This window comes from Neoarius graeffei, chromosome 9, assembly GCF_027579695.1.
Source record: "Neoarius graeffei isolate fNeoGra1 chromosome 9, fNeoGra1.pri, whole genome shotgun sequence".
NCBI lineage: Eukaryota > Metazoa > Chordata > Actinopteri > Siluriformes > Ariidae > Neoarius > Neoarius graeffei.
Window position 1 is genome coordinate 31484914 of NC_083577.1, and position 27344 is coordinate 31512257.

General features: G+C 43.4%; 1 protein-coding gene across 1 annotated transcript in view; it reads right to left on the minus strand.

Annotated features, from left to right (window-relative positions):
* Positions 1-1676: 1676 nt before the first annotated feature.
* The window catches only part of LOC132892143 (uncharacterized), a 31441-nt gene continuing 5773 nt past the window's right edge, over positions 1677-27344 (minus strand). Inside the window, exons 6-12 of the mRNA XM_060930537.1 lie at positions 8667-9153; positions 7299-7729; positions 7052-7147; positions 6729-6959; positions 6578-6600; positions 6373-6491; positions 1677-2227 (exon numbers count right to left, since the gene is read on the minus strand). Coding sequence (XP_060786520.1) covers positions 1677-2227; positions 6373-6491; positions 6578-6600; positions 6729-6959; positions 7052-7147; positions 7299-7729; positions 8667-9153 — 1938 coding nt within the window. The remainder of the gene's footprint in view (positions 2228-6372; positions 6492-6577; positions 6601-6728; positions 6960-7051; positions 7148-7298; positions 7730-8666; positions 9154-27344) is intronic.

Genomic DNA, 27344 nt, shown 5'->3' on the forward strand with positions numbered 1-27344 from the left:
ATCAAAAGTAGGCTATGGATTGGTCAAGAATGCAAGCTTTGCATGTTCGCTAAATGTGATGTTAAACGAAATGGATGGTTTTGAAGAGTGATGCCAAATAAGTAGACTACACCATCAAGACAGTTAATTTTTAGAGACTTTACTAGTTTTTTTTTTTCTTTCTGTGATATCCTGGAAGCCGGGCAATCACCACAGAATAACATTGGCTTGTGTCGGGTTTTTGCGCAACTGCGAACATTCAACAGCTCCTAGATTAATTATCGCATAACTTCAGCTCCTTCTAGAGGAATTAAATGGTAGTGCTGTCACATTCAGTTTACCACAGTTTATGTCTATTTCCTGTAAGACTGCATTTATGTGCAGCAACATGATGAAAAAAAAACCCTGCATTTTTACTGTAGGCTAGGTTTTTTTTTTTTCAGGATTGCAATATTTTCATGTCCGAAATTCTGCATAATGCAGTATGTTAGCAATATTGTTGTGTCCAATATGCTGACCACTGCCGAAAACTGCAGTACTACTACAGTAAAACTGCAGTTTTTATAATAGTTTTTTTTTTCATAAGGGTATGATTGTTCTAGAATAGGCCTACATACCTCAACAGATTGTGACTGCCCTTGTGTGTGTTGTGGAACACAGAAGTAAGAGCACCATGTTAAGTTATGAGCTGTGAGTTTGGATATGCACTTTATACGGCTAAAGGTTGATTAAAACAACTTGTGCTGGATATGATTTATGACGCATCCTTTTTTACATCAAATAATTGAAAGTAACTAAGTAACTTTTACTCAAATTACATCTCAAATGAAGTATTTTTTTTAACTTTTACTCGAGTACATTTTCAGATGGGTACTTTTACTTTTACTTGAGTAAGATTTAAGCAAAGTAAAGATACTTTTACTCAATTACAATTTTTCAGTACTCTTTCACCTCTGCTCCTAGGGAGGGTAACGATGGTCTTGAATTTCCTCCATTTGGACACAATCTGTCTGACTGTGGATTGGTGGAGTCCAAACTCTTTAGAGATGGTTTTGTAACCTTTTCCAGCCTGATGAGCATCAACAACGCTTTTTCTGAGGTCCTCAGAAATCTCCTTTGTTCATGCTATGATACACTTCCACAAACGTGTTGTGAAGATCAGACTTTGATAGATCCCTGTTCTTTAAATAAAACAAGGTGCCCACTCAAACCTGATTTCAATCAGTGGGATGACAAGCTTTTAAGACCTTTAATGACGGACTCTCTCACCTGGCTCTCTCTCTCTCTTCCACATCCTCTCAGTGATCAATTACACAGGCATTAAACACATACCTGATACTAATGATGAAAACAATCACTACCACATTATCTGTACAAATATATAACTGCTGATAATAAACATGACACAGATTTACAGATGTATTTGTGCATGTTTTAATTGTGCCATTATGCAGATGAACAAAGTGAATTTACTTTACTCAGAATTGATGAACTTGTGAATCATCGCCTAATGCAGCATTAACATACAAATCCATCTGATCTTAAAATACAAATCCATTCTGCAAATATTTTGAGGTGTCACTGGAGAAAAAAAAATTGTACTTCGTGGATTTCAAAGGGGAAAAAAGTCAGACAAAAACATGAATATTTCAATCTGTAATATTTTATGAATGAACTGGAAGAAAACGATATGAGCGCTAACACATCCTCTGATCCACAATTATAGAGCACTGAAGTGAGAGGATCTTTAGAGGAGATTCCTTACGATTAACATGCAGGATTGGCAGTAATTTATCAGTAAATGTGTGTGTGAAAGTGTGTAAGTGTTTGTTAGTGAGAAGGTCGGAGAATGACAGTTTTCCTCTGTCCCAGTCCAGCTTCACTCTGATCCTCTGGAGTTTCTGTGCTACTGAGAGGAGAGTGACTGGATGTGGTGTAGAACCTGCGAAATATTTACCATCATAATACCCCACACACCAGATTCCACTTCTAGAGATTATTGCCCCCTTCCTCTGAGCAGATTCTGCCATCACACCCACACTCCACCATGTACAGTTTCCAACTTCCACATCCCAGCAGTGTGTCCCTGAGTTAAAGCCCTCAGATCCCAGGATATACCGATAGTTATCACCAAATCTCTCTGGATTATCAGGAAGTGTCTGTTCCTCATCGCTGCGTCTCACACTTTTCAGATCATCAGATACAATGAGTCCAGGATGAGCAGTGTTGGGGTCCAGAGTTACAGGTGCTGAAAACACGCACACACACACACACACCTGTTTACTCATCCAATTTAATCATTACATTAGTATGGAACTAGCTAACATTTGCCAAAACCAAAGAAATGATAACTGTAGCTAATTACAAAGTTCATTCATAAGCATGAATAAGTTAAGAACATGCCTTGTGTCCTTTGTTTACATCTGTAATTTAAACAAATACAAAAATCTTGATGACTGTAACTCTAAAACTTTTGTAAGCTGCTGAACGCTCCATTTTTTTCACTCAGTCCCTCTGCTCACACTTCAAATACTGAACAGTCTAATAGAAATAGAAGCTTTTCAAAAAGAAGATAAGAAAATCTCACACAGGTTCTTTAAGGCCAGGTTTATGGGAGGATACGCCACAAATGACTGCCTCCTACAAAGAGGACATTCTCTGGATCCTTTGGTCTCCCAGACCTGCTGCAAACACACTTTACACACACTGTGACTGCAGTGCAGAAGAACAGGATCCTTGAAGATTTCACGGCACACAATACAGGAGAAATCCTCCTCTGAAAACTTAGAAGCCATTTTATTTCGCTGCTGCTGTTGCTCTCTCCAGTCTGAATGCTCAGAGTTTCACTGTCAGAATCAGATTTAGAATCAGAATTTTCTTTATTGCCAAGTACATTCTCACAAGGAATTTGGAATTTACCAGGAATTTGCTTTGGTGTTTGGTTCTTGAACAGTTAAAATAAAAAAGAAAAATAGTAAAAAACACAAAAGTAGAAATATGAAGAGAAAATATGGAGAAATCTAAAATATACAATTAAAAAAATAAATCAACGTATATAAAGTGTACGTGAAATGGATTATTTAAATGTCCAAGTTGTACAGCGTGTGCTGTAATGTGCAATAAATGGTCACAGAATGAAGATGGCATGACATTGTCATGAAATGTTCAAAAAGCAGTCCAGATGTAATGCACTGGGAGTGTGTGTGAGTTCAGAGTCAGTGGGGGACTCTGACTTTGTTGATGAGGCCCACCACAGTGGGGAAAAAGCTGCCCTTCTGGCGTGAGGTTTTGGTTCTAAGGACCGCAACCTCCTACAGGATGGGAGTGTCTCAAAAAGTTTGTGTCTGGTGTGGGAGGGGTTGGCCACAATCCTTTCTGTCCTCCTTAGGGTCCTGGACTCATACAGGTCCTGAAGAGATGGAAGATTGCAGTCAATCATCCTCTCGGCAGAGCAAATGATAAACTGCAGTCTGTCCTTGTCCTTGGCAGTGGCACCGGTAAACCAGACAGTCATGGAGGAGGTGAGGATGGAGTCAGTGATGGTGGAGTAAAAGTGCACCATCATTGTCTTTGACAGATTGAACTTATTCAGCTGCCGAAGGAAGTATTCCTTCTGCTGTGCTTTCTTGATGAAAGAGCTGATGTTCATCTCCCACTTGAGGTCCTGAGTGATGGTAGTGCCCAGGAAGTGGAAATACTCCACAGAGGTCACTGATCTCCATCACACAAGCCATGAAAGGTTGTACAGCCTCTGCACTGGATGAGCTCGTGTTCAACCTGTCTATCATCTTCTTCATACTTAGCTTTATTTGTAAGATCTGCCTTAATACTAAAATTATGCAGTCGCTTGGTTTTAAATTTTACTCATCCTACAGTTTATGCATCCATATAGAATGGCATGGAATACGATTCCTCCAGGACTATGGCTTCACATGAACACAATATTATGTGAGAGCAATGTAGGTTCAGCCATGTTCAGTGGAATGACTCGCCTGGCAAATAAATTAGACTTCAGTATGGTCACAGTACTGAAACAACATCTGAATAGATGTGATGATCAGTATGACCATCTTCAAACACACAGTTCTTTATAATAAACCTCATTTACAATATTTAAAGTATGAGCCTAGATCTGCATGACTGCAAATGTCTAATTTAATGTCTCTTTCAGTCATGTTCCTTATTTCTCTCTTACACTCTGATTTCTGTCTGCAACTGATTTGCCAATTTATAAATTTCACCTTCAATTTAACTGCTAATCCTAGAGGTTCATATACTTTTGCCACTCAGAGATATGTAATATTGGATCATTTTCTTTAATAAATAAATGACCAAGTATAATATTTTTTGTCTCATTTGTTTAACTGGGTTCTCTTTATCGACTTTTAGGACTTGTGTGAAAATCTGAAGATGTTTTAGGCCATATTTATGCAGAAATATGGAAAATTCTAAAGGGTTCACAAACTTTCAAGCACCACTGGTGTGTGTGTGTGTGTGTGTGTGTGTGTGTGTGTGTGTGTGTGTGTGTGTGTGTAAAGATTAGTAAAAAGGGTTGGGGGGGGGGAAATCCACCTTTTGGTGAAGTCAGGTAACCTCACACTGGAGGAAAAAAACCCTTTAATTTTAATACATTTATTCAGAGAAAACAAATCCTTCTGCAACAAATCATTATTTTAAACAAAAACAATTATTGTCACCCCTGGAAACTATAGTGAACACCATGTAACACTCATGATACAGCAGCCATGGATCATGTATGATGGTTAAATATCACTTGGGGTTAAATGACGATCGAGAACACTGAGAAAATTGTTGCTTTTAACACCTTTAATGGCTGACTCTCTCACCTGGCTCTCTCTCTCTCTCTTCCACATCCTCCCAGTGATCAGTTACACAGGCATTAAGCACATCCCTGATACTCATGATGAAAATAACCACTACCACATTATCTGTACAAATATATAACTGCTGATAATAAACATGACACAGATTTACAGATGTGTTTGTGCATGTTTTAATTGTCCCATTATGCAGATGAACAAAGTGAATTTACTTTACTCAGAATTGATGAACTTGTGAATCATCGCCTAATGCAGCATTAACATACAAATCCATCTGATCTTAACATACAAATCCATTCTGCAAATATTTTGAGGTGTCACTGGAGAAAAAAAAATTGTACTTCGTGGATTTCAAAGGGGAAAAAAGTCAGACAAAAACATGAATATTTCAATCTGCAATATTCTATGAATGAACTGGAAGAAAACAATATGAGCTCTAACAGATCTGATTCACACTTACAGAGCACTGAAGTGGGAGGATCTTTAGAGGAGATTCCTTACGATTAACATGCAGGATTGGCAGTAATTTATCAGTAAATGTGTGTGTGAAAGTGTGTAAGTGTTTGTTAGTGAGAAGGTCGGAGAATGACAGTTTTCCTCTGACCCAGTCCAGCTTCACTCTGATCCTCTGGAGTTTCTGTGCTACTAAGAGGAGAGTGACTGGATGTGGTGTAGAACCTGCAAAATATTTACCATCATAATACCCCACACACCAGATTCCACTTCTAGAGATTATCGCCCCCTTCCTCTGAGCAGATTCTGCCATCACACCCACACTCCACCATGTACAGTCTCCAACTTCCACATCCCAGCAGTGTGTCCCTGAGTTAAAGCCCTCAGATCCCAGGATATACCGATAGTTATCACCAAATCTCTCTGGATTATCAGGAAGTTTCTGTTCCTCATCGCTGCGTCTCACACTTTTCAGATCATCAGATACAATGAGTCCAGGATGAGCAGTGTTGGGGTCCAGAGTTACAGGTGCTGAAAACACACACACACACACACACACACACACACACACACACACACACACACGTGTTTACTCATCTAATTTAATCATTACATTAGCATGGAACTAGCTAACATTTGCCAAAACCAAAGAAATGATAACTGTAATTACAAAGTTCATTCATAAACATAAATATGTTAATAACATGCCTTGTGTCCTTTGTTTACATTTGTAATTTAAACAAATACAAAAATCTTGATGACTGTAACTCTAAAACTTTTGTAAGCTGCTGAAATGCTCCATTTTTTCACTCAGTCCCTCTGCTCACACTTCAAACACTGAACAGTCTAATAGAAATAGAAGCTTTTCAAAATAAAACTTCCCTTACATTACATGAGTTCAACATAAAAGGTGAATAATAATAATAATAATAATAATAATAATAATACCAAAACAGTATAGAAATAAAACGTCATGATAATGACCACATTAGGGATACTAACAAAGAAAGAAAGAAAGAAAGAAAGAAAGAAAGAAAGAAAGAAAGAAAGAAAGATTGTACATGTTCTAGACATACACACACAGAGTTAAGAGTCTTACTGTATTGGACGGTATACTGCATCTTCTCCCAGACTCTGAACTGCAGGTTGGCCAGATGTTTTGCCACATGGATCAGTGCTCCTGAAAGCTCCTCTGGATGCTGCAGTGTGCTCTGGGCTCTGCAAAAACATTCAGGAGTCAGTGTTGCTGTGGGTTTGGATTCAGAAACACAGAGAATGAGAGAGACAGGAAGCACATCACTCACCTTTTCACTGTGGCCTTGTAGTTCTGTAAAACAACAAAGCAAATATCAGTGGATATCATTTACATTTTTACACCACTGTAATGTGACGTTTCTGATGATGGAAAGAAGTTTTACTTTCTCACAGTATAAATACTGACTAAATGACCCTCACTTGTAGCAATGAAATGTCTTCAGCTCTCATCTCCTCTTCTAGGGCTCCGATTGTGTCTGAAAGAGAGGATATATCTTTGCTCAGCTTCTCAATTTTCTCCTTCATCATCTGACTCTTCTGCTCCTCTTCCTCTCTCAGTGCAGTGATCCTGACTGCCTCTTCATCTCGTAGAAACTGGTGAAGCTTCTCAAACTCCTCCTTAATCTGACGCTCTGTGTGTTGGGCCTGAATCTGCAGTGAAGAGGAAATATAATGAAGCATTACTGAATATGCAATGAAGCAACATATAAAGAGAATATTAAACCCATGTTATTGATTCTAACCTTTATATGTTCTGCAGTCTGACTCCAGTTCAGTTTCCAGTTTTTAAAGGCCTTCAGTTTCATATGTAGTGGCCTCAGTGCAGTTTTGAGCTCCTCCTGAAATATATTAACACACTACATGGAAGCTGTGTTTTAGATATTACTTTAACTCAAATAAACTAAATTGATTGTAAAGTAATTGTCATAAATATGAACAACAGCATTTGTTCACATGTGACCCATGAGTTCATATGCCCATTTTATTTACCTTACAGTCTGTTACTGCCTCATCAATGGGGCAGAATTTGTGGTTGGTGTGTTTTCCTGAATCTCGACACACCAAACACACCGGCTGTTGATGATCCAGACAGAAGAGTTTGAGTTTCTCACTGTGCAGACTGCAGACTGTTTCAGACCCTGATGAAGATCTCTGACTTCTCTCCTGTAAGAAAATCTCACACAGGTTCTTTAAGGCCAGGTTTATGGGAGGATACGCCACAAATGACTGCCTCCTACAAAGAGGGCATTCTCTGGATCCTTTGGTCTCCCAGACCTGCTGCAAACACACTTTACACACACTGTGACTGCAGTGCAGAAGAACAGGATCCTTGAAGATTTCACGGCACACAATACAGGAGAAATCCTCCTCTGAAAACTTAGAAGCCATTTTATTTCGCTGCTGCTGTTGCTCTCTCCAGTCTGAATGCTCAGAGTTTCACTGTCAGAATCAGATTTAGAATCAGAATTTTCTTTATTGCTAAGTACATTCTCACAAGGAATTTGGAATTTACCAGGAATTTGCTTTGGTGTTTGGTTCTTGAACAGTTAAAATAAAAAAGAAAAATAGTAAAAGACACAAAAGTAGAAATATAAAGAGAAAATATGGAGAAATCTAAAGTATACAATTAAAAAAAATAAATCAACGTACATAAAGAGTATGTGAAATGGATTGTTTAAATGTCCAAGTTGTACAGTGTGTGCTGGAATGTGCAATAAATGGTCACAGAATGAAGATGGCATGACATTGTCATGAAATGTGCAAAAAGCAGTCCAGATGTAATGCACTTGGAGTGTGTGTGAGTTCAGAGTCAGTGGGGGACTCTGACTTTGTTGATGAGGCCCACCACAGTGGGGAAAAAGCTGCCCTTCTGGCGTGAGGTTTTGGTTCTAAGGTTTTGGTTCTAACCTCCTACAGGACCCTGCGACCCTGTAGAACAAGATAAAGCGGCTACAGATAATGAGATGAGATGAGAAAAATATTTGAAGAGTGTTCTGTATGAATGCAGTATCTGATTGCCTCATAACTCATATAATACATTGTCAGTTTCTCAGTGGTTCTGCAAGGCCCAATAAATTGACACGCAGTGTCACCTAAAATTGACACGCCCTCACACTTCATAATATTCAAAAAAAAAAAAGTGTCTTATCAACTATAATAAAAGTGAGACCATGAAGCTAATGCACTAAAGCTTGATGTGTGAAATGAAACAACAGCCTAATGTTGTCCTTACAAGTAAAACAGTCTAACACTGTTACAGTCATAAACTTGTTCATTTTAGTCATGAATGAGCATTGCACCTAAGGATGATTCACTACTAGCACCATGTCAGTCATGGCATTTTTTCCATCCTCCTACAGGATGGGAGTGTCTCAAAAAGTTTGTGTCTGGTGTGGGAGGGGTTGGCCACAATCCTTTCTGTCCTCCTTAGGGTCCTGGACTCATACAGGTCCTGAAGAGATGGAAGATTGCAGTCAATCATCCTCTCGGCAGAGCAAATGATATACTGCAGTCTGTCCTTGTCCTTGGCAGTGGCACCAGTAAACCAGACAGTCATGGAGGAGGTGAGGATGGAGTCAGTGATGGTGGAGTAAAAGTGCACCATCATTGTCTTTGGCAGATTGAACTTATTCAGCTGCCAAAGAAGTATTCCTTCTGCTGTGCTTTCTTGATGAAAGAGCTGATGTTCATCTCCCACTTGAGGTCCTGAGTGATGGTAGTGCCCAGGAAGTGGAAATACTCCACAGAGGTCACTGATCTCCATCACACAAGCCGTGAAAGGTTGTACAGCCTCTGCACTGGATGAGCTTGTGTTCAACCTGTCTATCATCTTCTTCATACTTAGCTTTATTTGTAAGATCTGCCTTAATACTAAAATTATGCAGTCGCTTATGTTTTAAATTTATACTCATCCTACAGTTTATGCATCCATATAGAATGGCATGGAATATGATTCCTCCAGGACTATGGCTTCACATGAACACAATATTATGTGAGAGCAATGTAGGTTCAGCCATGTTCAGTGGAATGACTCGCCTGGCAAATAAATTAGACTTCAGTATGGTCACAGTACTGAAACAACATCTGAATAGATGTGATGGTCAGTATGAGTATGACCATCTTCAAACACAGTTCTTTATAATAAACATCATCTACAATATTTAAAGTATGAGCCTAGATCTGCATGACTGCAAATGTCTAATTTAATCTCTCTTTCGGTCATGTTCCTTATTTCTTAGACTCTGATTTCTGTCTGTAACTGATTTGCCAATTTATGTGCGTCAATTGTTTCCAGATAGGTGATCTATAGAGAATCTGATAAGAAGTGATACTGCGTGTCAATTTATTGGGCCTTGCAGAACCACTGAGAAACTGACAATGTATTATATGAGTTATGAGGCAATCAGATACTGCATTCATACAGAACACTCTTCAAATATTTTTCTCATCTCATCTCATTATCTGTAGCCGCTTTATCTTGTTCTACAGGGTCGCAGGCAAGCTGAAGCCTATCCCTGCTGACTATGGGCGAAAGGCGGGGTACACCCTGGACAAGTCGCCAGGTCATCATAGGGCTGACACATAGACAACCATTCACACTCACAGTCACACCTACGGTCAATTAAGAGTCACCAGTTAATCTAACCTGCATGTCTTTGGACTGTGGGGGAAACCAGAGCACCCGGAGCAAACCCACGCGGACACGGGGAGAACATGCAAACTCCGCACAGAAAGGCCCTCGCTGGCCACGGGGCTTGAACCTGGACCTTCTTGCTGTGAGGCGACAGTGCTAACCACTACACCACCGTACCGCCCAATGTTAAATTTCAGCAATATTATTTAATTCTTAAAGTTCAGGGTTCAACTCACAGACAATGCTGTAGCTAGTATTGTTTTAATTTGTTCTCAAATATTTCACAAAAGATTGTTACTTGATGGAGAGAATCTGCAGATTTTTTTTTTGCTGGTGTCCCACAAGGCTCAGTTCTAGGTCCTCCTGTCTTTCCTCATTATAGCTGTTCTGTTTGTGATATTGTCACATGGCAATTAACATGTGGAACATATACAGAATTATGTGGTTGACAATTTTTTTTAACAAAATAAAACATTTCATATTTTGGATTCTTCAGAGTACCCAGTGTTTACCTTGATGACTCTTTGCACACTATTGGCATTATTTTAACTAGCTTCATGAAGTAGTCATGTGGAATGCTTTTCAAGTAACAGGTGTACTCATCAAAAGTTAAGTCGTGGAATTTTTTGCTTTCTTAATGCATTTGAGATCGAACACTAAATAGTAAATAATAAAAGATACAGCATTAAATAGTCCTATTCCACAACTGTAGTAATCCAACAGTAAATAGTGTTTGGATCTTTGTCAGAGAAGGACCCACTCAGAGACCATCACAGCTTTAGAATCAGAAAGTTGTAATCAAAGAATCTGACAAACAAGCCCAAACCGAAAACAGTCTCAAATCCAAAAATGTAAGCAAGAGGTAACAATCCAAGAGGCAAAAATAATCCAAGGCAGAGAAATTCAAAACAGAGTCCAAACAGGCAGGGAATTCAAGTTCAAGTTTCAGATTTATTATCCTTTAAGAAAAGAAATTTGGTGTGCAGCAGGTATTCAGAGAACATAAGTTAAGAAGACATAGACATGGACCACACAAACACATTCATAAATATATTTACACACAAGCACATTACTCAAATGGATATACCCACCCAGACCCATGACTGTCACTGTTAGTTATCGCCACTAAACAATGACAATAACAGTAACTACAGAAAAATTATTAAAATAATAAAAAAATAATAATAATAATAATAAAAACACAGGAGAAGAGAATGCAAAAACTTACAAACAGCTGGCACACTAAACAGGGCTTAAAAGCACAACTAATTAGAAACAGTTAAGAGCAGTTGAGCATGCAAAAATGGCAGGAAACAAAGACAGGAAGTAGAATGGGTGGCATCAGAAGCATATAGCCATAGAAAACAAACAGAACCCATGACACTACCACATGGTCAACAAAAACAAACAAAAGCACATCCATCCATTATCTGTAGCCGCTTATCCTGTCCTACAGGGTCGCAGGCAAGCTGGAGCCTATCCCAGCTGACTATGGGCGAGAGGCAGGGAACACCCTGGACAAGTCACCAGGTCATTGCAGGACTGATACATAGACACAAAACCATTCACACTCACATTTGCTTTAGAGCCACCAATTAACTTAACCTGCATGTCTTTGGACTGTAGGAGAAACCGGAGCACCCGAAGGAAACCCACGCAGACACGGGGAGAACATGCAAACTCCACACAGAAAGGCCCCTGTCAGCCGCTGGGCTCGAACCCAGGACCTTCTTGCTGTGAGGCGACAGTGCTAACCACAACACCACCGTGCTGCCCACAAAAGCACATGTTGACAGTAAAAAGAAAAATTAAAGCAAGAATTTAAACAGGAACCCTAACAAAATAATAAATAATAAAAATACAGTAAATAGCCTTATTCCACAACTGTAGTAATCCACATCGTCAAGAACCGCTCAACTAAATAAAGAGAAATGACTTTTAAAAAAAAAACTCGATGCAAATACCTTAATTTTGCAGTTCTCCAAATCACACCTTTAAAACATGCACAAAACCTCACTGTGGAGTTAAACGATCAGTTCTCGTTCATGTAGTTGCTATGTAAATCCCGAATGCTTGCTGACAAAGTCAAAATTCAATGATCTCATTGTTACAATTGTACATTTTTTCACCTATATTCACAGGGGTGTGTTAAACACTGAACCTTGTGTGCCTGAACAATGTACTTGTGAGCATTTTTTTTTTTTTTTTAATGTGGTCTCTTAATTTTTCTGGCTTGAAGACAGTTTTGGTGGTTAAAAAAAAAATAAAAACACCAGCCTTGTGTCTCTGTGGATTAATTAGCTGAACATTAGAATAAATAATGTGAGAAGAAATTTAATTAAATCTTTTCTAGCTTGGCATAGACATTTATAGTGTTACACAGGGATAAGGGAAAAATACAAAGTTTTAATTGAATTTTTCTTGGAAAGCTTACCAGAAAAATTTGGAGGAAATTTTAAGAAGATATAATATGGTATGTCAAAAGAAGGAGATTTGCAAATAAAATGAGTATTTTAAAATGTATACCGGTACTTCCAAATATGTCCTTTTGCCTCAGTACTGCATAAAATATGTGATATATTGTGGGTGTTCTTTGTTCATGATGCTTGTGGATATTAAATCTCTCATTAAGTGTCAGTTGGAGACCAGTGGTTTGATGTTCGGATGAAAAAAATTGATGTTGGAAGGTATTTAAATGACACTGAATAAAATTAATATCTGTGCGCCTACACATTGAAGCTCCTGATATTCTCTCTTATCCTCGGTTATCCTGGAATAAATTAAATGGCGGAGTACGGTACAGCGGAAAAGAAGAGGAACAAAAGAAGTCAAAGTCACTTCGTGGTGGTGTTATTCAGACGTTTGTTCCAGGTTTCTCGGGTGTAAACCCAGGGAGAAACAACTGACTGTAACTAAACTGCACAGGAGTCAACGAATGACCTGTTGAACTGGGTCTGCCTTGTTTGATAATAAATACATGCATGCATGTGTTTTTGTGAGATATATATATATATATATATATATATATATATATATATACACACAGTATATATACACATACACACATATACATACATATATATGTATGTATATGTATATAATACACTGAGCGTATTTCCCATATTAATCAATACAAAATACCTGCATCTTTCAGGTTTTTTTTTAATCAAGACTCAATACTTTCTTCTTTGCCGCTGTCTTTTATTAAATCAAATTTAAGACTTTTGATTTGATTTCAGAACTGTTGACTCACAGCAAGAATGTCCTGGGTTCAAACCCAGCAGCCTACGAGGGCCTTTCTGTGTGGAGTTTGCATGTTCTCCCTGTGTCCGCGTGGGTTTCCTCCAGGTGCTCTGGTTTCCCCCACAGTCCAAAGACATGCAGGTTAGGTTAATTGGTGGCTCTAAATTGACTGTAGATGTGAATGAGAGAGTGAATGGTTGTTTGTGTCTATGTGTCAGCCCTGTGATGACCTGGTGACTTGTCCAGGGTGTACGCCGCCTCTCGCCCATAGTCAGCTGGGATAGGCTCCAGCTTGCCCACGACCCTGTAGAACAGGATAAGCGGCAACAGATAATGGATGGATGGATTTTTGTGGTAAATACATATTATACTGAGCGCATTTCCCCACCTTAATCAATGCAAAATACCTGCATCTTTCTTTTTTTTTTTTAAATCAAGACTCAATACTGGCGGCACGGTGGTGTAGTGGTTAGGGCTGTTGCCTCACAGCAAGAAGGTCTGGGTTTGATCCCCATGGCCGGCGAGGGCCTTTCTGTGCGGAATTTGCATGTTGTCTGCATGGGTTTCCTCTGGGTGCTCCGGTTTCCCCACAGTCCAAAGACATGCAGGTAAGGTTAACTGGTGACTCTAAATTGAGTATGAATGGTTGTCTATGTGTCAGCCCTGTGATGACCTGGCGACTTGTCCAGGGTGTACCCTGCCTTTTGCCTGTAGTCAGCTGGTATAGGCTCCAGCTTGCCTGTGACCCTGTAGAACAGGATGAAGTGGCTAGAGATAATGAGATGAGACTCAATACTTTCTTCTTTGCCGCTGTCTTTTATTAAATCAAATTTAAGACTTTTGATTTGATTTCAGCACTGTCGCATCACAGCAAGAAGGTCCTGGGTTCGAGCCCAGCAGCCAGCGAGGGTCTTTCTGTGTGGAGTTTGCATGTTCTCCCCGTATCTGCGTGGGTTTCCTTCGGGTGCTCCGGTTCTCCCAACATGCTGGTTAGGTTAACTGGTGGTTCTAAATTGACCATAGGTGTGAATGTGAGTGTGAATGGTTGTCTGTGTCTATGTGTCAGCCCTGCGATGACCTGGCGACTTGTCCAGGGTGTACCCCGCCTTTCGCCCATAGTCATCTGGGATAGGCTCCAGCTTGCCTGCGACCCTGTAGAACAGGATAAAGTGGTTACAGATAATGGATGGATGATTTGATTTCTTTCAGCTTGACCACAATGCATGATGGGATATATTGCTTTGGTTAGTGACCATCATTGTACACTACTTTTCGTGATGCATTGTGGGATATAACCAACTGGCTAACATACTGTTCTCTCATTAAACAAACTCAGGGGGCAAAACAAAACAAAATCTTTTCACTCATTAGAGCAATTACAACTGCCCAAACCAAACTGCTAACATAATGACTCTTTAATTAATGACAAACGATACTTACACCTACCTTGGGTTTGGTTAGGACTGTCACATCTCCCTTCAAATACAGAATCGTCCCATTTTTAAATGTTAATATTACTGAGTTGTCTTGATTGCATCATCATCTCATCCACATTCTGTAAATACCCACCCTAATACTCGTTGCCATCATTGGATTGGGTGGTTGGTGTCTATGATGCTACTGATTGGGTAAGAACTTGAGGGTCAAAGTCGCAAAGGAGGGCGGGTCTCTTAGCAGAGAGCCAGTGGAAAACATCAACGGCTGCCACCGCCCCCCCCGCCCTCCCGCATCCACAACTCAAACGAAAGCAGTTGCAGAAATACAGATAATATTAAAATTTCTGTATTATCTGAAATAATACAGATTCTCATCTCATTATCTCTAGCCGCTTTATCCTTCTACAGGGTCGCAGGCAAGCTGGAGCCTATCCCAGCTGACTACGGGCGAAAGGCAGGGTACACCCTGGACAAGTCGCCAGGTCATCACAGGGCTGACACATAGACACAGACAACCATTCACACTCACACCTATGGTCAATTTAGAGTCACCAGTTAACCTAACCTGCATGTCTTTGGATTGTGGGGGAAACCGGAGCACCCGGAGGAAACCCACGCGGACACGGGGAGAACATGCAAACTCCACACAGAAAGGCCCTCGCCGGCCACGGGCTCGAACCCGGACCTTCTTGCTGTGAGGCGACAGCGCTAACCACTACACCACCGTGCCGCCCATAATACAGATTATTATTATTATTATTATTATTATTATTATTATTATATAACATTATAATTATTATTATAATTATTGTAATACCATAATATTACAACCCCGATTCCAAAAAAGTTGGGACAAAGTACAAATTGTAAATAAAAACAGAATGCAATAATTTACAAATCTCAAAAACTGATATTGTATTCACAATAGAACATAGACAACATATCAAATGTCGAAAATGAGGCATTTTGAAATTTCATGCCAAATGTTGGCTCATTTGAAATTTCATGACAGCAACATATCTCAAAAAAGTTGGGACAGGGGCAATAAGAGGCTGGAAAAGTTAAAGGTACAAAAAAGGAACAGCTGGAGGACCAAATTGCAACTCATTAGGTCAATTGGCAATAGGTCATTAACATGACTGGGTATAAAAAGAGCATCTTGGAGTGGCAGCGGCTCTCAGAAGTAAAGATGGGAAGAGGATCACCAATCCCCCTAATTCTGCGCCGACAAATAGTGGAGCAATATCAGAAAGGAGTTCGACAGTGTAAAATTGCAAACAGTTTGAACATATCATCATCTACAGTGCATAATATCATTAAAAGATTCAGAGAATCTGGAAGAATCTCTGTCCGTAAGGGTCAAGGCCGGAAAACCATACTGGGTGCCCGTGATCTTCGGGCCCTTAGACGGCACTGCATCACATACAGGCATGCTTCTGTATTGGAAATCACAAAATGGGCTCAGGAATATTTCCAGAGAACATTATCTGTGAACACAATTCACCGTGCCATCCGCCGTTGCCAACTAAAACTCTATAGTTCAAAGAAGAAGCCGTATCTAAACACGATCCAGAAGCGCAGACGTCTTCTCTGGGCCAAGGCTCATTTAAAATGGACTGTGGCAAAGTGGAAAACTGTTCTGTGGTCAGATGAATGAAAATTTGAAGTTCTTTATGGAAATCAGGGACGCTGTGTCATTTGGACTAAAGAGGAGAAGGACGACCCAAGTTGTTATCAGCGCTCAGTTCAGAAGCCTGCATCTCTGATGGTATGGGGTTGCATTAGTGCATGTAGCATGGGCAGCTTACACATCTGGAAAGACACCATCAATGCTGAAAGGTATATCCAGGTTCTAGAGCAACATATGCTCCCATCCAGACGACGACTCTTCCAGGGAAGGCCTTGCATTTTCCAACATGACAATGCCAAACCACATACTGCATCAATTACAGCACCATGGCTGTGTAGAAGAAGGGTCCAGGTACTGAACTGGCCAGCCTGCAGTCCAGATCTTTCACCCATAGAAAACATTTGGCGCATCATAAAACGGAAAATACGACAAAAAAGACCTAAGACAGTTGAGCAACTAGAATCCTACATTAGACAAGAATGGATTAACATTCCTATCCCTAAACTTGAGCAACTTGTCTCCTCAGTCCCCAGACGTTTACAGACTGTTGTAAAGAGAAAAGGGGATGTCTCACAGTGGTAAACATGGCCTTGTCCCAACTTTTTTGAGATGTGTTGTTGTCATGAAATTTAAAATCACCTAATTTTTCTCTTTAAATGGTACATTTTCTCAGTTTAAACATTTGATATGTCATCTATGTTCTATTCTGAATAAAATATGTAATTTTGAAACTTCCACATCATTGCATTCCATTTTTATTTACAATTTGTACTTTGTCCCAACTTTTTTGGAATCGGGGTTGTAGATAGATAGATAGATAGATAGATAGATAGATAGATAGATAGATAGATAGATAGATAGATAATTTGAAATTATATTATCATAATTATATATAATAATAATAATAATTATTATTATTATTATTATTATATATTTGTGGCAGCGGGGGCGTGGTCAAGCGCCGGTCTGTGACAGGAGGGCGGAGCCAGGGAAGGTGAGTGGCAGAATCACTACACCTGACGGTAATTAACCTGTGTTTTGTGTGTCTTCCCAGTAACCGCGCCATATTTAAGGAGGCAGAGGGAGAGCAGAGGAGAGCTCATCCCGGGACAAGAACACAGTGTGTGTGTGTTTCGCTAACAGACTAAAACTGGCTGTTATACTGAAAAGTCTGGCAATAAAAAGCCTATTAGCACCTGAAGCGTTGTCCTGCCGTCCTCTGTGCTCCACCCACACTTCAAAGAGCTCTACAGTGGTTCCGAAACCTGGGACAAGGTGGAGCACCAACCTCACAGCCCCATGGAATCCTCCCCGTTCGCGGACCTGGTCCACACACTCGCCACGGCTCAGCAAAGCCAGCACCAGGCACTCATCACACTCCGAAAGGAGCAAGAGCGGCGCTTCGAAGCCCTGGTGCTGGCCCAGCAGGAAGATCGTGAGGCGTTCCGGCATCTCCTCGCGTCGGCGGGGTCCACCAGTGCCCCGGCCGTGGGCCCGTCTCCCCTCACCATGACCAAGATGGGCCCGCAGGACGACCCCGAGGCGTTTCTCACATTGTTCAAGCAGGTCGCCGAAGCCTCGGGGTGGCCAATGGAGCAGCGCGCGGCGCGCCTCCTCCCCCTCCTGATGGGAGAGGCGCAGCTGGCCGCGCTACAGCTCCCCACCGACCGCCGGCTGGCCTACACGGACCTTCGCCGGGCCGTCCTCCAGCGCGTGGGGCGCACGCCAGACCAACAGGGCCAGCGCTTCCATGCGCTGCGGTTGGAGGAAGTTGGCCGGCCGTTCGCGTTTGGCCAGCAGCTCCGGGACGCCTGCTGGCAGTGGCTGAGGGCTGACGATCGCGACGCCGAGGGAATCATCGATCAGGTGGTGCTGGAGCAGTTCATCGCCCGCTTACCAGCCGGAACCGCAGAGTGGGTCCAGTGCCACCGCCCGGCGTCGCTGGATCAGGCAGTAGGACTGGCGGAGGATCATTTGGCGGCTGTTCCGGCGGTAGGACAACCAACGACGTCTTCTCTCCTCTTCTCTCTCTCTTTCTCCCCTCCCTTCTGTGTCCCGTCCTCGCCCCATTCCCCCACCACGGAGGCGGGGGCCGGCTCCACCCCAGCCGGCCCGCCGCACCCGTGGTGCCCTCCTGTTTCTCCCTTCTGTGTCTGTCTCTCCCCCCCTCAGGTGAGTGAGCCCCAGAGCACCGGTGCAGAGGGAAAGCCCGGGCCGGTTTGCTGGCGCTGCGGGGAGCCGGGCCACCGGCAACAACAGTGTGCAGCAATGGAGGTGGGTGCGGTGGTACGGATCCCCGATGCACCAGAAGCTGCCCTTGATCGGGCCGGAGCATATCGCATACCGGTGAGTGTACAAGGAGCTACATATCAGGCGTTGGTGGATTCTGGTTGCAATCAGACCTCGATCCGCCAAAGCCTGGTGCAAGACGAGGCATTGGGGGGAGCACAGGGGGTGAAGGTGTTGTGTGTGCACGGGGATGTTCACAGCTACCCTTTGGTGTCGGTCCACATATTTTTCAGAGGGGAAAAATCTATAGTGAAGGCGGAGGTTAATCCTCGCCTTACCCACTCTTTAATTTTGGGGACTGATTGGCCGGGATTTCGGGGTTTAATGATGCGCCTAGTAAAGAGTGGGTCTTGCCATTTGACAGGGGGAGGTCCCGGTGTCGCTTTGGCTGGAGCTGCTGTCGCAGAGCCATCTATGTCATCTCCGCGACAGAGTGAGGAGCTGCCGGCTCCTCCTCTTTCTGTTGGGGAATCCCTTGCGGATTTCCCATTAGAACAATCGCGAGACGAGACTCTGCGACATGCGTTTGACCAAGTGAGAGTAATCGATGGTCAAACGCTCCAGCCGAACGCCACCCCGTCCTTCCCCTATTTTTCTATTATGAAGGATAGATTATACCGAGTGACGCAGGACACTCAGACGAAAGAGCAAGTCACACAGCTGTTAATTCCAAAGAGCCGCCGGGAATTGGTATTTCAGGCAGCTCACTTTAATCCCATGGCTGGACACCTAGGGCAGGATAAGACACTAGCCCGGATAATGCCCCGATTCTATTGGCCGGAGATTCGCGGCGACGTCCGTAAGTGGTGTACGGCGTGCCGCGAATGCCAGTTAGTAAATCCAGCGGCCATTTCAAAAGCGCCTTTGCGCCCCCTACCATTAATCGAGACCCCGTTCGAAAGAATTGGGATGGATCTCATCGGGCCATTAGATCGGGCAACACGAGGGTACCGCTTTATATTGGTTCTGGTGGACTATGCAACGCGATACCTGGAAGTGGTGCCTCTTCGCAATATCTCAGCACGCAGTATTGCGGAGGCCCTCTTCCACGTCATCTCCCGGGTTGGAATCCCGAAAGAGATTCTGACTGACCAAGGCACCTCGTTTATGTCACGAACACTGAGCGAACTGTATGGGCTATTAGGTATTAAGCCGATCCGCACCAGCATTTATCACCCACAAATGGACGGTTTAGTTGAACGGTTCAATCGCACCCTCAAGAGTATAATTAAAAAATTCGTAAGTGAGGACGCACGTAACTGGGATAAATGGCTCGAACCCTTGTTATTTGCAGTGCGAGAGGTCCCCCAAGCCTCCATGGGGTTCTCCCCGTTTGAATTGTTATACGGGCGTAAGCCGCGCGGCATTTTAGATGTGCTGCGGGAAAATTGGGAGGAGGGACCTTCACAGAGTAAAAACGAAATTCAGTACGTTATGGACCTGCGCGCAAAACTCCACACACTCACCCACCTAACTCAGGAGAATTTGCGGCAGGCCCAGGAACGGCAAGCCTGCCTGTACAACAAGGGCACGCGCCTTAGAGAGTTCACTCCGGGAGATAAGGTACTCGTACTGTTGCCCACGTCGAGCTCCAAATTAATCGCCAAGTGGCAAGGACCCTTTGAGGTCACACGGCGAGTCGGGGACGTCGACTATGAGGTAAGGCGAACGGACAGGGAGGGGCCGCTACAGATCTACCACCTCAATCTGCTTAAACTCTGGAACGAGGAAGTCCCCGTGGCACTGGTGTCAGTAGTTCCGGAGAAGGCGGAGCTGGGGCCGGAGGTTCAAAAAGGGACATTGGCATCACGTACCTCTCCGGTCCCCTGTGGAGACCACCTCTCCCCTACCCAACTCACGGAGGTTGCCCAGTTGCAGGCTGAGTTTTCGGATGTGTTCTCGCCCCTGCCCGGTCGCACTAACCTCATAGAACACCACATAGAGACGCCCCCGGGGGTGGTAGTGCGTAGCCGCCCTTACAGGCTACCCGAACACAAAAAAAAGGTGGTTCGGGAAGAACTTCAGACCATGCCTGAAATGGGCATCGTCGAGGAGTCCCACAGTGACTGGAGCAGCCCGGTGGTCTTGGTATCCAAGGCCGACGGGTCGGTCCGGTTCTGTGTGGACTATAGAAAAGTCAATGCGGTGTCTAAATTCGATGCGTACCCAATGCCTCGTATTGACGAGCTGCTCGATCGACTAGGCACGGCTCACTTTTACTAGACACTGGATTTGACGAAGGGATATTGGCAGATCCCCTTGACTCCATTATCCCGGGAGAAAACGGCCTTTTCCACACCATTTGGCTTACACCAATTCGTCACACTTCCGTTTGGGCTGTTTGGGGCGCCCGCTACGTTTCAGCGGCTGATGGACAGGGTCCTCCGGCCCCACGCCACCTATGCGGCCGCATATCTGGACGACATTATCATTTATAGTAACGACTGGCAGCAGCACCTGCAACACCTGAGGGCCGTCCTTAGGTCGCTGAGGCGGGCGGGTTTCACTGCCAACTCGAAGAAGTGTGAGATTGGGAGGGTGGAAGTACGGTATCTGGGCTTCCACTTGGGCAACGGGCAGGTGCGTCCCCAAATTAATAAGACAGCAGCGATTGCAGCCTGCCCAAGGCCCAAGACCAAAAAGGGGGTGAGACAGTTCCTGGGGCTGGCTGGCTACTATCATAGGTTTATACCTAATTATTCGGACGTCACCAGCCCACTGACTGACCTCACTAAAAAGGAGGCGCCAGATCCGGTCCAGTGGACGGAGCAGTGTCAGCGGGCTTTCTCTGAGGTAAAGGCTGCACTGTGTGGGGGGCCACTTTTACACTCCCCTGACTTCTCTCTCCCTTTTGTGTTGCAGACCGACGCATCGGACAGAGGGCTGGGGGCGGTGTTGTCCCAGGAGGTGGAGGGGGAGGACCGCCCCATCCTGTACATTAGTAGGAAGCTGTCGGTGCGTGAGGGGCGCTACAGCACTATTGAGAAGGAATGCCTGGCGATCAAGTGGGCGGTCCTCGCCCTCCGTTACTACCTGCTGGGGCACCCTTTCACCCTCTGTTCGGACCACGCGCCCCTCCAGTGGCTCCACCGCATGAAAGATGCCAACGCGCGGATCACCCATTGGTATCTGGCACTCCAACCCTTCAATTTCAAGGTGGTCCACAGGCCGGGGGCACAGATGGTCGTGGCGGACTTCCTCTCCTGTCAAGGGGGGGGGGAGTCGGCTGCGGGCCTGAGTCGGGCGGTGGGGGTATGTGGCAGCGGGGGCGTGGTCAAGCGCCGGTCTGTGACAGGAGGGCGGAGCCAGGGAAGGTGAGTGGCAGAATCACTACACCTGATGGTAATTAACCTGTGTTTTGTGTGTCTTCCCAGTAACCGCGCCCTATTTAAGGAGGCAGAGGGAGAGCAGCGGAGAGCTCATCCCGGGACAAGAACAAAGTGTGTGTGTGTGTTCCGCTAACAGACTAAAACTGGCTGTTATACTGAAAAGTCTGGCAATAAAAAGCCTATTAGCACCTGAAGCGTTGTCCTGACGTCCTCTGTGCTCCACCCACACTTCAAAGAGCTCTACAATATTATTTGGAAGGATTCAAACCCGTGGCTAGACAATGTCAGGGAAAATGAATGCAAAGCAAATTGCATCGGTGAGTGTTTTCTGTGGCGCACAGTGGCCTGGCAGATACACCACCACCAGCATGCTTTAGGAGAACAACATTCACGCTCTGTCAGAGCAACCAAAGAGCAGTGTCACAGTTCTTCATACTGAGATGGTTATGTCAGATCTTAGAAGAAAAGAAACGTTTATTTGTCACATGCACACTTCAAGCACAGTGAAATTCATCCTCTGCATTTAACCCATCTGAAGCAGTGAACACGCGCGCGCACACACCCAGAGCAGTGGACAGCCCAGAGCACCCGGGGAGCAGTCAGGGGTTTGGTACCTTGCTCAAGGGCATCTCAGCCCAAGGCCGCCCCATGTCAACCTAACTGCATGTCTTTGGATTGTGGGGGAAACCAGAGCACCCGGAGGAAACCCACGCAGACATGGGGAGAACATGCAAACTCCACACAGAAAGGCCCCCACTGGCCAGTGGGTTCGAAACCAGAACCTTCTTGCTGTGAGGCAACCGTGCTAACCACTACACCACCATGCCGCCCACGGTGAATCTCCTCTATGATTTTCTGATTGATTACTTGAGATTTCATATGTGGCTGCCTATTTGTAAGCAAATAACTTTAGATACGGACTTTACAATTTCAGACAGCTTCAGTTCACCTTAAAATCTGCTCTCTGTTAAAGGAAACCCTAAGAAGAACATAGCTTTTGGAATTTTGAAAAAAAAATCTTTTATGGCTGCAGAGAGAAGTGATTTTACTAAAAATCAATAATGGTAATTGTGTGTTGACCCCACACCACTACCTAATGTTGTAGTACAAAATAGAAAGGGTCTACATGGTCCTAATTGGTACTGTTAGAACCAGAAAATATTGTAGTTTTATGAGCAACTTAGTTCTGGAAGTTCACATGAACAAAATGTTCGCTGTACACGATGCGTGTGGCGCAACATGTCACCCGCTTCTGCTGACTCCAGTCCTGAATGTGAAGTGCCTACTTTAGATACATGTACCATCCATCCATCCGTCCATTATCTGTAGGCGCTTAACCTGTTCTACAGGGTTGTGGGCAAGCTGGAGCCTATCCCAGCTGACTATGGGCGAAAGGTGGGGTACGCCCTGGACAAGTCGCCGGGTTATCGCAGAGCTGACACAAACAACTATTCACACTCACATTTCACACCTATGGTCAATTTAGAACCACCAGTTAACCTAACCTGCATGTCTTTGGACTGTGGGGGAAACCAGAGTACCCAGAGGAAACCCACACAGACACGAGGAGAACATGCAAACTCTACACAGAAAAGCCCTCGCTGGCTGCTGGGCTCGAACCCAGGACCTTTTTGCTGTAAGGGGACAGTGATAACCACTATACCACCGTGCCGCCCAATGCATGTACCATTACATGTAAATGAATCCCATCCCATAACTTTATAATAGGGACGGATTTTCTTTCTAAATGAGATGTTTGTGCCATGAGCTGGCCTCTTTAGTAACATTAGGCTAGGTTATGATGTGATTTGTTTATTAAGGTTGAAGTTTACTGTAAGATACATAAACATTTATTGAATACATTAATCATAATATAGTGTACATGTGAAGAAAATAAACATGAAAATAAACACATTATGATTACCCAATGTGGAAAGTTGCATCTTTAAATACTAATGGATTAATAGTAGGCAATAGTATAAAATTGAATGAATGAATGAATATAATAGTCTTGACTGTGGACACGGGCGGCACGGTGGTGTAGTGGTTAGCGCTGTCGCCTCACAGCAAGAAGGTCCTGGGTTTGAGCCCCGGGGCCGGCGAGGGCCTTTCTGTGTGGAGTTTGCATGTTCTCCCCATGTCCGTGTGGGTTTCCTCCGGGTGCTCCGGTTTCCCCCACAGTCCAAAGACATGCAGGTTAGGTTAACTGGTGACTCTAAATTGACCGTAGGTGTGAATGTGAGTGTGAATGGTTGTCTGTGTCTATGTGTCAGCCCTGTGATGACCTGGCGACTTGTCCAGGGTGTACCCCGCCTTTCGCCCGTAGTCAGCTGGGATAGGCTCCAGCTTGCCTGCGACCCTGTAGAAGGATAAAGCGGCTAGAGATAATGAGATGAGAATGAGACTGTGGACACAAGCTCAACCATAAGATTCTGCAAGACTCCAAAATCAGACAGAAAATGTCTCTCCAGAAAACAAAGGCAGAAGCAATGGCCAAAGATGTCCTTGCTCCAAAGGCAGGACTGATGTTGTTGATGTTTTAACATCAGGTAAACCCATCCCATTCTCAATACAGACTGATGCATTAAATAAGGCAAACAGGAAGATGTTTCCCCTTGCTGTACAATGCTTCAGGTCAGAAAGTGGGATCTGCAACAAAATGATTGATTTCAGAGAGAATGCAGATGAGCCAGCTGCTGGGATTATAGATGGCATACAACAATCCCTTGATAAATTTGGCTTATGATTAGATCGAGTTACAGTATTTTGTGCAGACAATACTTCTGTAACTTACAGCATCTGCAACTCTGTCTTCACCACGCTCAAGAAAAAGCAAAAAGATCTGCTGCAAGGTAACTGCCATGCCCATATTATGCACAACACGGTGAAGCATGCTCTTGACCAGCTCACTGTAGATGTGGAAAAATGTCTATGACCACTTCTCCTAAATGAAGGGAATCCTTCAAAGAGATTTGCCAATTTTGTGATGTGGCGTTCCAGGAGATTCTGCAGCATGTTTCTACAAGGTGGCTGTCCCTGAATCCAGCCATCTCCCAGCTTATTCGGACCTGGACTGCTCTCAGGTCTAACTGGGTGGGAGAATGTCCCAGAGACATCAGAGTTTTGTTAAAGCTCAGTGAAGAGTCCTCTGAGGAAGATGCTGATGACATGGAGGTTTACCTCCTCTTCTGCAATAACATACTCTCCCTCTTTGAGGAATTTGTAAAGAAGCTGGAAAGTGATTCAACCACCTGTATTCAGTTATTTCATGTTTACCTTCAAGCAAAAACTCACACAGAGAAAAGATGAACAGTTTTATGGCTACTTAACAAAAGTGATGAAGTGATGCTGTTGATGAACTCCTGCAAACTCTCTCTCTCTGTACCATGGCATGTTTTCCTTCAGTGATACTGAGGGGGTCACTAATAATCTCAACCTCATCCAGAAATTAACATAGGTAAACTTTATGATGAATGAATCACAGCAAATACCATTCTGAAGGGGCTCAGAGAAGGTGCACCAGATGAATTGAAGCCCAAAAATGTGGCTGCCAGATGGGTGGCTCTCTTTCAAGTAGCTGAACTGCCTAACATGCTGACCATCATCAGCCACATCATGAGCATCTCAGCATCCACTGGATATGTGGAAAGGATCTTTTCCAGAATGACCAACAAATGGAGCGACAGCAGGAACAGGTGCTCCGTGGAGCTTATAAGGAGTGACCTCTTGATCACTCTCAACTTTGAGCAGTCCTGTTCTGGAAAAAAAGATAATTAAAAAAGATTTTGCAGTGCAAAGTGTCATGTCTGATCCAGTTTTTGTCGGTGACACTTTGCCACAACTGAGCAAGTACACTTTGTATTTTATCTGTGGAAATGCAGTCTAGTTCCAGCTTGTGCTTTCTTTTTAGCATCATTGTGGCACTTATAAACTACACAATGCGGCATACTTATTTAAAAACTGTTAAGATGTTAACTGAAAAGTTATCCATTTAGTTTATTTCTATTGTCCATTTGCAATAAAGCACTTTAAAGATTAAGTATGAATCTAGTTGGTGAATATAATAAGTTGGTTACAATCTAGAACTAGATTTAATAATCTCAGAATTGGTGTCTGTATTCTTCTACATTGCAAAAATGACATCTTAACAAGTTAGAATATCTTGAATATAGTTCAAACGATATAGCATTTCCTATTAGAAGAATACAAGACACCAACTCTCATCTCATCTCATTATCTCTAGCCGCTTTATCCTTCTACAGGGTCGCAGGCAAGCTGGAGCCTATCCCAGCTGACTACGGGCGAAAGGCGGGGTACACCCTGGACAAGTCGCCAGGTCATCACAGGGCTGACACATAGACACAGACAACCATTCACACTCACATTCACACCTACGGTCAATTTAGAGTCACCAGTTAACTTAACCTGCATGTCTTTGGACTGTGGGGGAAACCGGAGCACCCGGAGGAAACCCACGCGGACACGGGGAGAACATGCAAACTCCACACAGAAAGGCCCTCACCAGCCCCGGGGCTCGAACCCAGGACCTTCTTGCTGTGAGGCGACAGCGCTAACCACTACACCACCGTGCTGCCCTAGACACCAACTCTGAGATTATTAAAACTAGTTCTAGATTGTAACCAATTTATTCCAAGTTGTCTTGTCAAGTAAAATTACATGTCCATGCAGCAAGATAATTTCACTATTATTAAGGAAGTTTCTCCTCAAATTTAGTTTTCAGTTTTTTGCAGTTGAGACTATGATTTAAGTTATGATTTACCACCACTGGCGCATCACTGGGCTTGTGGTGGTTGAGGCCCCTAGAAGCGGTGCCCCGCTGTGTTTGGCGTCTTTAATTTTTTTTTGCATGGAATGTGACAATCCTAGGTTTGGGTGACAGCTCTTATATATTTAATGTGCACAGAAGCAGTGGCTGCTCCTGATTTTTTTTTCGGGGGGGGGCAATTTTCCCCCGTTATGTCTACACGGACCATAAATGTCCACAGGACTGAAGTAAATTGACCTAGGTAGCAAATCAATTGGCCGAACTTGTTTTTGCCTGGTAAATTCAGATATCAATTTCGACAATATCTCTTCTCTCCACTAGGTGGCAACACTGAACAAGTTAAAGGTGGCAAACTAAGGTAGCCTAGTAAACTAGACCCACCCGCCTAGCGGCCAAAAATATTTTTGCCTACGAGTGGCAAATATTCACATTTAGTCTGGCTTGCCAGGCTAAAACTAAGGAAGATTCATTGTGAAGCCTTCAAAGCAAAACATTTGGCATCACAATCAATTAATATTACACTACTCATTTATTTTCTCATATTTTTCCAGTATTCTATAATAAGTAGACACAAATTCTTAATTATAAACATATTCTAATTTCTTCATTCTAAAGAATGCAATTAAAGTGGCAGGATATAAATCCAAAACAAGTGTTTATTTAAGTTTTGAAAAAGATGAAGAAAAGCA